We start from the raw sequence: 12,778 nt of genomic DNA, 5'->3' as shown, positions 1-12,778 counted from the left end.
TAACACAAAGCATACATTTAGCTGTAGTGGACTTTCAGTAGGTACAGTAGTTCTACACCTATTAAATGATGCATGTAATTACTGTTGAAGTGATATATTCAACTGTATACAAAATAAACAACATCACTATATTTTTCAACAAGAAAAACGCAACCCCCTTGATTTAAACATTTAAGTAAACCATCAAGGAGGGGAATACCTTTTTTTATTATTACAGAAATAGCGTTTGTACCATACTCCAAAAGCTGCTTGTCAACATTCAACGATTAAACAGACAAATTCAACCTGTATACTGACAATCATTTAGTCACGTGAGTACTTGTCTAGTACAGGAATATATTGCACATATTTAACATAATCCTAAACCTAAATCGCAACAACCTAATAATCCCAACAAAAGGATATTGAAAATGAATTATAGGTTTGATCTACAACTGTCACTGCTATTTAAAAATGCAGATTTCAGGTGACACCTTTGAGCTCAATGACTATTTATCTTTCCCAGTATGCAATGAATCCATTTAAATGTCCTACCTACTGTAGGGTTTGCAGTACAGTGTACCCATTGAGTTGCAAAGTATTCTGGATTACTTTAAATTGCTGAATGTGCGCAGGTTTAAATCATTGTGTATGTATCATTTCAATAGATCTATGGTCTACTGGTCCTCAGTAATAATGTTTGTACACCATCATTTGACTGTTGGATTTATTGGAGAGGCAGATGTTGGTGTACTTTTCAACACCCATGGAAAATGTCACAGGCTAGCACGTACAGTACATGCACTGAAGCAGTTTTTAAATTGGAGCCCTGCTATATATGCACTGTATGAGCCTTTATATTCTTTAATTTTATACATTTAGCAATGTTATCGTTACTTTACTTCACAATGCTTTTAGATGTGGGAGTTAACCCATTCAGGGCGGGAACCCCATTTGCAAGCTCAGCGTGGCACGCCCGAGTGCTGCCCCACGAGCTTGTAGAATAAATGTAGATCTGCTATTTTAGAAGAATCGTGAAAATGTGGCACAAATCTTTGAATATGTATATTCTTTCAGAGCAAACGTTCTTAACTCAAATCTTTGCAGAGTGAACCCCGGGTTGGGAAACACTGGTTTAGAATAGATCACATATGACTCCGGTAATCTCCAGTGAATCCTCCAGCTAGAGCTGCAGGTCTCCGTGACAGCAGCTCGGCTCTCAGGCCTCTGTCCATGTGTGCTGAAACCGCTCCGACCGGTGTGGTCGCATCATCCTGGATTGGGCACAAGTGGAATTATGAGATTTTGCTACGGTAAGCATGACATAAAAATGGTTTATCAGCATGTTGAAATAGCAAACACTAACCCTATACTTTGGTGTCTTCAACTAACATAAGAATTTAAGTGATAATTAGTTAAGTTGCGCTTATGTTGAACTACTGACATGATATATAGGTTGACCTTTTCATATTTAAATGATCAGTTCTGTGTTAGAATTTGTCCTAAATACCATAGTTCTATACTCCCATAGTGTTTGTGCAGTAATACGTTTGTCTCCCCTTCTTTAGTTAACAGAAAATACATTTTTAGGAGCGAGAACTTCTACAAGCTACAGGATGACGTGTGAAACTGGAAGTGATCAAACAAACACATGAGCAGACAATATTGTAACGTTATGGAACCGGATAAAATTGTTAGCTGATAAAAATAGGTTCTCACTCTTACAAATGTTCAATGATAACTATCAGAATATGCAAAACAAGTTAAACAACAAACAAGAGTTTTATATTCCTTACAAGGCTTACAGCACATACATCATTATTGGACATTGTTTCTTTGGCTTTTGTTCTCTCATGTAGTTCCAGCTTCACCATAATCAACTCAATTCTGGACATGATGGCTGTTACAGAACCTTCCAGTTGGAGAACCTGCCTGGCCAACCTTACATGGAATGAAAAGTAGGTTGCATTAGCCAATAATACAAAGTAAACACAATCATATTTTTTTGTTAATATTTTATGCGATTTTTTCAATAAAATACCCACCCATTTAACCCATCGCCTATTTATGACCTTCTGTCTTTACCCCCAATTTAAAATGAATGAGTTAAATGTGAGCACTTAACCCACCTTTGAAACTCCTCTTTCTCTGTGAAGGATTGAGTGGGCATGTTCTTCTGCTCATTGATGGTAACAGTATCTTGGTCCATCAGGTCTTTACCATAGTCTATTCCAAGTTTGTTGAGCTCAGCACTGAGAGCATCCTGAAGAGAGGGAAATGAAACACTTGTGAAAATCATTACTATTCTAAAGCAGTGGTTCTCAACCTTTTCTGGATTAGGTCCCAATCTCTAATGTGTTCACGGCCCACTAATGTTATTAGGCTAGAGTATAGACGATTATGAATTGAATACCCAGGACCTAAATGGAAACAAGACCGCAAATACTTTTTCCGGTGATTCCTTTGGACGTGTGTTTGACTACCCTGTACTGATTACAAATACCAAACGACTCGCCCCTTTACCAACTCGCCCCAGGCGTACAGCTAGCAGAACTGCGTGGCCTGGTATTCCTAAAGTAACCTAAGTGAATTATGCGGTTAAACCTAACCGTAACCTCAGTAAAACTATGCCTAAACCTAACCATATACCTAAACGTAACCCCAGTAAAACTATGCCTAACCCTAAACCTATTTCTAACCTTCTTCTCAGTAAAACAAAATAAAGAATACAAGAACCGTCGGACCGAGTGGTCGGCGTGAAGTCGGTGGAAAAATCGAGGAGCGAGATGGTTTAGGGGCGACTGTACCCGATACCCTGATGAATGACATTTCTGCCAATAAAGTATTCAATTAAATCAATCAATCAAGGCCACAGATGGACCCCATTTGATATAATGTAAAAAAAAAGTGTTCATTTAACTCAGAGTGTAGCCGTAGCCTCGACGACTTTGCAGGCGTATGCAAAGGCTAACACATGTAATTTACAATAGATAGCATAATATGTAGACATAGCATTCTATAGCGTATACATACACATATTTTCATTGTACGGATATTCTACTGTTGGACGGATTTTAGGTTCTTAGCTTACTTAATATGATCCTTAATGACTATATGTATTTGATGTATTACCATGTGGTGTTCTTGCTTACTGTAAATCGCTCTAGATTAAGAGCGTCTGCTAAATGCCTAAATTGTAATTGTAAATTGCATTTGGTTCCATTTTGTACACTTTCTTAAGTTGACCCTACAATGAGAACCTGGGATTTAGTCCACAAACCCTCTTTTCTTCCAGTTCCCGTTTCATCCTCTCTTGCTCCTCGTGGTCCAGAACTTGGTTTCCGTCGCGGTCAAATCGGGCGAATGCTGCAGAGATTTCATGATCAGCATGTCCCATTCTAAGACGACATCAGATGGGTGAAGGTTCAGTTCAAATGCAGTTTAAACTTCTGGGTTAACCTGCATGTTTATGTGTTTTGTTTTGCATTTTAATGACTCACTCTTTCAGAGTTTCTCTGAAGTCCTGAAATTCAATTTCACCAGACCCAGACCGCAGGGCTTTTTGAACATCTGATATCTTCTCCTTTTTAAGTTTCAGCTTCATGAATGTCCTTGAGTAGCTCTTAATACAAAAATGTGTTTTATTGCTTTATTATTTGTAGTTTAATTTGTAGTATCCTGATACTGGCAAACAAACACACTAAATACTGTATCAATCATGACTGTATATAGTTAGTAGATAAGATAGATGTAACTCTACTTTACCTGTTTGATTATGTCTGTAATCTGCAGCTCGTCTTTCTGTGATGAGAGCTCCTCCTTAACCTCAGAGTATGTGTCATTAATGATAGCTAGAAACATGTTCTAGGGTATGTTAAAGAAAGAAAAAAGAAAAAACTTTTAGTAATTACACATTTAAAAAGAATCCAATCTTCGATTGTAAAATTGATTATTATTTGTGTATCGATGACTCACCAGCAGTACAAAAAAGACAAAGAATACGTAGGTGACAAAGTACATTGGACCAAGAACTCTGTTGGCACGCTCAATGGCATCATAATCAAAGTCTCCTAGAATAATCCTGAACTGTGTGAAGCTACAGGAAGAAAGGAACAGAGCATAAGAACTCAACTTCAACTCTTATTATCATCCTATTTGTTTGGCTTGATTACTCGGCTTACATGCACTTGACAAAGGTACTGAAGGATTGGACTTCTGTTCCAAAGAGGAGATAGCCAAGTTGAGCATAGGCGAAGAATACTATGAAGAACATGATGGCAAATCCCACTATGTCTTTAGCACATCTACCCAAGGTCGAGGACAGTTGTGTCATGGTCTTATTGAAACTGATGTACTTGAAGACCTGCAGTAGCAAGAAGAACAGTCAAACAGTGGCACACCCTATGGTCCAAAATAGTGACTGTAGACTGTGGTATAGTGTTTTACCTTTATCCAAGCAAAGAACAAGTTCACTGCATTCATGTTGTTGTACTGCATTTGCCAGAAAGCCAGAAATTCAAAGTCTGCATAGATATTAGGTTGTTGCAGCAGTTTGCCAAGTAACTTGTCCACTTTTATGGTGCGGAAAATGTTGAAAACGATCGCTACAATGGCAAGCTGGAAAACACAATAGTGTTTTTTCTCACTGTTCAAACCAAGGAGCTCGGCTTATGCAAAATGTGTATGTGAATAATAATTCATTATCTCACCATTATGACAACAATGTCCAGTATGTTCCAGATGCTGTTGAAGTAGGACAACTTGTGTATTCGTAACTCAAGAATCTCCTCTACAACATAATAGAGAATGAAGACACAGAATACCATCTCACAGGCTAGGATGAAATAATCCCAGTAGGTGATGTATCGAATGAGTCTGACTGTTCGTATCTGGTAGGAAGGGATAGCTCCTCCAGTCGCTGGGAATTCAACCAGCAATCTTTATGGGAAAACAACAACAACATGGAATGTCTATAAGCTTTTGGATGAAAAGCTATTGTAGGAAAAAGGTGCTTGCAAATAGTGTTCACTACCAAGTGTGGCAAGTGGTGGAAAGTAACTAAGCACATTTACTTAAGTACTCTACTTAAGTAAAATTGTGAGGTATTTGTACTTTACTGTACTAGTACTGTACTATTTTCAATTTCCAATACTTCTACTCCACTACATCTCAGAGGCAAATGTTGTACTTTTACTTTTAAACTTTAGTTATTAGTTACTTTTTCCACCACTGTCACTACTCACTACTAGTACCTGATGACACAAAACATATTGATGTTGGCATTGTAGGTGGAGAAGTCGATGAAGACCGCTCTGGTTCCACGGTCCAACCACAGGTTGCTCTTCAGGTCCATCAGCGTGGCGGTGCTCTCCTCCTTAGTTGTGGTCAGGTCCTGATAGAACCCTGCCCCACTGTATGTGGTCAACAAGCCCCAGTGAGCAGAACCTTTCACCTCTTTCTCTGTGTGATATGTCCAGCTGGGGAAGGATAAGGTCTTGTAACAATAATGTGAACATACTGTGCTAAAGCAGTGGTTCCCAAACTTTTTCATTTAAAGGACCCCCAAATTAACACTAATTAGTCCACGGACCCCCATTTGAAAACATATGCCCGGGACCCCCCCATGAGAAGATTTTTACAGCTCTAACAGAGTTTCTCAACTCGTTTAATTTCAAGCATCCCCAGTCTGACATGCATTAGTCTACGGACCCCCGTTTAATGGCATTTCTATCTCTGGGACCCCAATTTATATTGTAAAATCAATGTTAGTTTAACTCTGAGTGTGTACAAATGGTGTACAAATGGACCCGGGTCCATTTGGTTCCAAACTATCATTTAGCTGGAGACCCCTTGGAACTCCCTCAAGGACCCCTGGGGGTCCCTGGACCCCACTTTATGAACCACTGTGCTAAAGCTCAAGTAAAAACTAAAATAAACAACGACAACAAATCAAGAAGAACCTAGATGCGTGCATAGTATGAGCTCATTACCAGCTGACATCAGTGTCCCTGATCTTAGTCCACCAAATTGCACAATATGTCAGATATTTGAGTTAGAGATGTAGTATTTAAAGTTGCATGGACTTGTGCTGTGATCTGAGGATGTTACAGTGGATTGAGTCATTGCGGACAGAGTGACACACACACTATGTATGTGCATACAGTGCATGCACACAAATAGACTCATTACAATAGTCTCACAACTGCTTCACAGCTCGACAGCAGTCGAGCTTAGAAACCAATCAAAAGACCAAAATGTGTAGCTTACGCAGTGCCATTGATGAGACCAAAGTTGTCATCGTTCTCTTTCTTCTCATTGTAGACATCAAAACATCCTGTGATTTCATCTTGGAAGTCGCTGTGGACCTTACAGGAGTTGTTCTTGATCTTGATCTGCCTCATGCGGGGGACGCCCAGCAGCATGTTCTCATAATAGATGAAGGACTTGTCTCCACTATCCAGAGACTGGTTGTTGTACCACCTACTCCAGTAGAGGCCATCCAACAACGGGCCCTGGGAATACTGTTCAGATTCAGAAACAAATGAGGATGAGGATAGAGGTAGGAATACAATTATGAATCAATCATGATCTATACAGCAGTGGTTCCCAAACCTTTTCATGTCAAGGACCCCCAAAATGACACTCATTAGCCTGCAGACCCCCACATTTGGAAATATATGCTAAGGACTCCCATAAGAGAAGATTATTTTTACAGCTCTAGCAGTGATTTTCAACCTTTTGTATTTCAAGGACCCCCAGTTTGATATGCAACAGGCTTTAATGACATTTCTATCTATGAGACCCCAATTTATATTGTAAAATCAATGTTAATTTCAGACCCATAATGATCCATTTGATTCCAAACTATCATTTAGCTGGGGACCCCCTGAAACTCCCTCAAGGACCCCTAGGGGTCCCTGGACCCCACTTTGGGAACCACTGCTATACAGTACATATCTTGCAAACTCAACCATGTCATATTTCATTCTGTGTTTATTTGTTCACAGAGCTTGATTCTTCATTGGAGAATATAGAGACTACTCACAGTCCAGAAGTCGGCCATGGTGCTAATGGACTGAAATTTAACCCCACCTTCACCGGCTGTATTCACAAACAGGTCTGTCATGGCTTTAGTGTAATAGTAGGTGCTTGAGCTTGTCATGCCATATGTCACTGAAAGACAACATGATGACATTGTTATGGTTAACCACCGGTTCATGTCAGCCTTTGCTCAGGTTCAGCTTGAAACGTTAATTGCTGCATTCAGCTGAAGATAAGGCGACTCTGAAACAGACACGCACTGCCTCATTCACAATTCGTCCTTTGGTTGTGCTCATGTCACAGCAGTCAAATACACCCAGATCAGACGCGGTGATTTGTTTGAAGAGAGAGCACATTGGCTGACGCAAATGTTCTCATCAAACAATGTAAATCCCGACCCAGACAAAGGAACAATGGCTCGGCCCAATGCTCTTATCAGTGAAAGGCAAGAGAGCAGCGCGATCTGTTCCTTTCACTCATAATGTTTAGCAGGACAAAGCCATTTAAACGGGATGGGGAGAGAATTTATAGTGGCCTCCAGGCAGGGAGACACAGCTGACGATAAATCAACATTTCAAACAGGCTCATGTACTGTAACATCCTATTTAAACAAAACATAATATCAGTTTAACAAAACAAGGACTTTTCAGAATGTAATGTTATGTAAACTGAGAATGATACGTTACCGTTTTCTTTCTATCTTTATTATAGTTTTTTCCAATCTATTCAGGGACCATATCTCATTATGGGTACAAGTACAGAATGTTTAGAAATTCTTAAAACTATTTGTTTAATGATTCATGATTATGAAGCTATTGAGATGCCTTGCAGTAAGGCCCAAACCACTCCAATGCAACTAGTCGCAACTCCTTGGAACTCGTACTAAAAACTACTGGAACTCGTACTAGAAATACTTTTCATGGTGTTTTATTGGCCTCAGTTTCCAGGGTGGGTGTTTTCCCTGCAGGTAAACAATGAGAACCAAATCCATGCCCACAGATCCTATCAAGAAAGTATAGACAATCAGATAGTAGTTCACCACTTAAACCCTATAATTCATCGATCAGTGTCTCCCAGGGATCTTTACTAGGCCCCCTACTTTTTAAATGGTGCAACCACTTCATTAAGTAGCTTTGTGTGTGTACCTGGCTGGCTGGCTGTCTGGGTGCCTGAGTCTGAGCACGAAAATAGCATTTATTTTTTCAATAATATGTTTTATTTACTTTTTTTACAACATACATTACATACAATACATTCACACACACACACACACACACACACACACACACACACACACACACACACACACACACACACACACACACACAGAGATATTGCACTTGCACTTGTATAAACAAAACAAAAAATAAGTATCTAAATAAGAAAAAATAAAATAAAACATTTGTGTAGTTCTTTAGTTTTCAGTTCTGTTTCTTTTCTTCTTAAATAATAGTCTGTATAGTATTCATATATGTCTCCCACAGCTGGACAAAATCATTCTGTCTGCCCCTAACTATATACGTAAGTCTTTCCAGTCCAATACAGTTCTTAATTTCCTAATTTCCTAATGCTACGAAAATAGCATTTGGTTGGTTTTCAAAACCAAGTGTCACTATGATGATTTTAGGTGTATCTGTACTGTACTGTACTGTACTGTACTGTACTGTACTGTACTGTACTGTACTGTACTGTACTGTACTGTGACCCCCTGGGGACCCCCACACGGTAACACTGTCATTTCTAAACCGTTTCGGACGTTGGGCGGCTCGCCGGAGCCGGGCCGGCACCATGGATGCGTTCCTGTGGGTCTGGAAGTTCCGGGAACCCCCCACACGGAGTTGCACCACTTACTTCACACAGGTGTGATTTTTCTTTCTACACCAAAATAGCGAGGGAGCCTATCTACAAGCTATATATGGGCTTCAATTTCCCTTGAATGTTCGCCTATGATGACATGCCCAGAATTGGGATGCTCATGTGGCTAAAAACCAACAAATCTGGTACTAAATTAAAACAAATGACAATAATTATTAGGAATTTGCAGTGCAGAAACACCAGCTTTGGGCCTACTTTAAAATCCTCAATGGGTGGTCACATCTTTTGAGCTAAACTTTCACTTAAAAAAACACACATTGTTCATTTCGATACACCTGCTAGCTAACATTGCTTTGTATAATGTTTTATATACAACACACACGCGTGCACACACGCACGCACGCACACACACACGCACACACACGCATACACATACACATACACATTACACACAATTTACAATTACAATTTAGGCATTTAGCAGACACTCTTAATCCAGAGCGATTTACATTAAGCATTAAAAAAAGCATGGCATTTTTATAAAAAGTAGTTATCATGAAACATGCGTAAGCTAAGAACACGCACACACACACACACACACACACACACACACACACACACACACACACACACACACACAGTCAGGCATTGACAGAGTAACCAATGTTATACTTACAGAGACATATATCCACAAGGAATAGCAGATAAACTAGTAGCTCCCTTATCGTGGTCCTGACGAACAGCTCCCTGTTGTCAGAGGTGTTCTCAGTCAATGTTGTGCTCCATAATCCTACACAATATAGACGAAATACAATGTATGGAAAATCTTTGATCATTTTAGTCTTTATGCTCCCCTAGGTATGAATAAAGTGTATGCCTGTATAATACAACACTTCCTCTGTACCCCCATTTATGATAAAACATTGACACTCTTTACTTTGTGTGAACCTGCTGATATAAAGCTATAAAGTAACGTGTTAAACCAAATTCAATTGCTTGATTAGCACAACTGTAACTGAAAAGAAGCATACTACACATTTGCACATTATTTGATAATGATATAAAAACTTATAAAGACTTAATAATGAAATGTTATGGTCACAGTTTCAAATAAATATGCTCAGGAGGAACTAATTGGAACTCTTTCAGCCCATTTCCATTTGTCAATAATGTGTACTCACTGTACTGTACCTGTACGTATAACCATTTCACATTAAAACATGACAAACTGTTGGTAAACCATGCAAAATATAACTGACATGCCAAGAAAGGATTTCGTTTTTGAACAATTAAGACACGGGTAACAAATAAACATGATAACTTGACTTAAGTTGTACATGTACAACGAGGGGGAAAAAAAGAACAGTTCCTACCTTTGATAAAAGAACAGCAACCTGCACGTTTCTTTAACAGGCTTCCGTCCAGGGATGCTGGCTCCTCAGGAAAAGGGCTGCAGGGACTGTCCAGTTTGGAGATGCTGTCCATGGAGCCCGGGAAAAGGGCCTGTGGATTGTAGAGGGTGCTGACAGCCCGAGGTATGGGTGATGGAGAGCCACAGAAGCCTTGGTTCACCCAGGCTCCATTACTCACACTGTTCAGCTCACACTCTACCTGGCCGGTGAAGTGGCTCTCAGCTCGGTTGTTCAAGCACTTCATGTTGTTGGGAGTCAACTGGACGTCTCTCTCTGTGTGTGTGTGTGTGTGTGTGTGTGTGTGTGTGTGTGTGTGTGTGTGGGTGGGAACTGAGACGATGTCGTCCAAAGTAAAGTGGACCAAATGAAGCTGGAGCGTTTTCAACACTTGCTGTTGGTAAGACGACATGACGAAACAATGACATAAGCATGATAAGCATCACAGGGGGAGGTGTCACCAGTCTGCTGCTGCTCATTTGGATGTTGTAAAGACTAATGAAAGTATAGCGTTAGTTACAACATGCAAATGAGCAGTCCACAGTGTCAGCCTATAAGTAAGGCTGACATACGCATGTTGGTCGTATGCGCACATATACGTGTTGTATTATACATTATAAGCATCTGTTTTGTGTGTGTGTGTGTGTGTGTTTGCATGGAACAAAATTTGTGGCGCTACCCCTAGCGGAGTATCTATGCACATCACAAACCCTTGAAAAGTATTTGAATAAATACTTGGGTGCCTTATTTTAACAATCACTATTTTTGAAACAATCGTAAGTGTGGCGCAAATCTTTGACTATATATTTTTTCAGATGGGGTCAAATCATACTATCATCATCATACTATAATTCTAACAATGTCTGAGTGTGTGTGTGTGTGTGTGTGTGTGTGTGTGTGTGTGTGTGTGTGTGTGTGTGTGTGTGTGTGTGTGTCAGAAACAGTGCCGTCACTCCTTACTGCCTGCACCAATCACTCCCACTTTTCACACAGACATTGACCATATGCATATGGAGGGCGTAACGAAGCCCTTTTTTCGATTTGACACATTAATGATTATTAATTAATTTATTAGTCAATTACAAACGCACCCGGGCGCAGTACCCTTCACGGCAAATATCTCACAACGGGTAAGGACTAGTAAGGATAATTCTGGGGTTCCTTGACATGAAAACGGTTGAGCACCACTGACGTAGAAACATAGGTTTTTCAGAAAACTGTCTGTCCCTGTGTGAGGGTCGAGGAAATCAAGGCAGCGTTAAGTAGTTATGGACATGCATCTAATTTAAATTCATATTGGAGACTCTAAATTGCACACGTCACTACTGCTATCATTATAAGCGTTTTCATTTACAGAGTAAAATCCTAAATGTTAGCTCTACAGTGTACATTTGGGCAAAAACCATGCAGTGGGGCTACAGCCAAAAACACTAAATGATTTCAGGTCAAATGTATTTTCCTTGCCAACTGTTGACTCTCTCTGGTTCCCTACATAAACACAAAAGCCGTGCGATAGCCTCCTGCTCGCCATCTCATTAGCATGAATCTTTTGACTCCATCATCTGTTATGCATTTTACATTTTTAACATGCCAACTGTCAAAAACATATTAGGCATTCAAACAATCAACATTTTAATTGCTGTGGCCATCTGTATTGTTTGCCACTTTGCACTTGTCACGCACACATGCGAGCATGCACATACATGCATGCGCACACAGAAGCACACACACACACGCGCAAGCATGCACACACACACACACACACACACACACACACACACACACACACACACACACACACACACTTTGTTTTACTTTGAAATTTCTCAAAGAAATATCCATAGAGAGCCTGAACTGATATAGTTCATAATGCATAAAGCTAACGGATCAAAAGACAATTGACAATGTGAACAATGTGAAGATGAATATCCTTCGGGACAATAAAGATTATTATTATTAATTCAAAAATACTAACCACCTAATCCTAACTTAATGGGTTGTGTACAAAGCAATGGCAGATGGACAATACATTGAATGCATTGATATGTCTATATTATGCTACAGAGTTTGGATGCAGCCGTGCAGGTTCATGCGTGAGCAGCTCTGAACAGTGTGATTACACACAGCCATTACACAACAATAGACTTTTAATTGGTTGGTGCCGGTTGGAAACCATGTATGTCCCGGAACCGATACTTTTTAATTTAGTATTTTACGAATCCAAGAAAATAGTGAGAATAGCCGATCTACAAGCTCACAACGTGTCGTGATGTTAAACGCTATACGCTTGTAGATCTGCTAATTCACTGCTTTGTGCTACATTCTTGCATGATGAACTATTCTATTAGGCATTCATTTACAATGAAGTCAAAATATGGAGATACAAGGGTTCTGCCTGATTCTGTATAGCTGAGGTTAGCAGTATAGGGACCGCTCTTTATAAATTAGCGGTGGCTTGTGCCACGATGGCAACGTCAATTTTGTTCTCCACAATTAAACAACCAGGACTTAACAACCTATCCCCATATATAACA

The 12,778-nt window shown here is 39.8% G+C and overlaps 1 protein-coding gene across 1 annotated transcript; it reads right to left on the bottom strand.

The window, feature by feature from the left end:
* Window positions 1–1,124: 1,124 nt before the first annotated feature.
* pkd2l1 (polycystic kidney disease 2-like 1) lies at window positions 1,125–10,539 on the bottom strand (the record flags this gene model as incomplete). The annotated part of the gene is made up of 15 exons (XM_083774934.1): window positions 10,209–10,539; window positions 9,512–9,625; window positions 7,025–7,152; window positions 6,247–6,500; window positions 5,232–5,456; window positions 4,689–4,917; window positions 4,426–4,596; window positions 4,161–4,342; window positions 3,955–4,075; window positions 3,745–3,843; window positions 3,480–3,601; window positions 3,260–3,377; window positions 2,109–2,242; window positions 1,785–1,920; window positions 1,125–1,253 (listed from the first exon to the last, which is right to left on the bottom strand). Exons 1-15 carry the CDS (start codon window positions 10,489–10,491, stop codon window positions 1,125–1,127), a joined length of 2,445 nt encoding a protein of 814 aa, XP_083631060.1. The 5' UTR covers window positions 10,492–10,539.
* Between the last annotated feature and the right edge of the window lie 2,239 nt (window positions 10,540–12,778).

The sequence above is a fragment of the Protomyctophum parallelum genome (assembly GCF_964188405.1).
Source record: "Protomyctophum parallelum genome assembly, chromosome: 10".
Classification (NCBI taxonomy): domain Eukaryota; kingdom Metazoa; phylum Chordata; class Actinopteri; order Myctophiformes; family Myctophidae; genus Protomyctophum; species Protomyctophum parallelum.
This window is presented reverse-complemented; position numbering and strand designations above follow the sequence as displayed.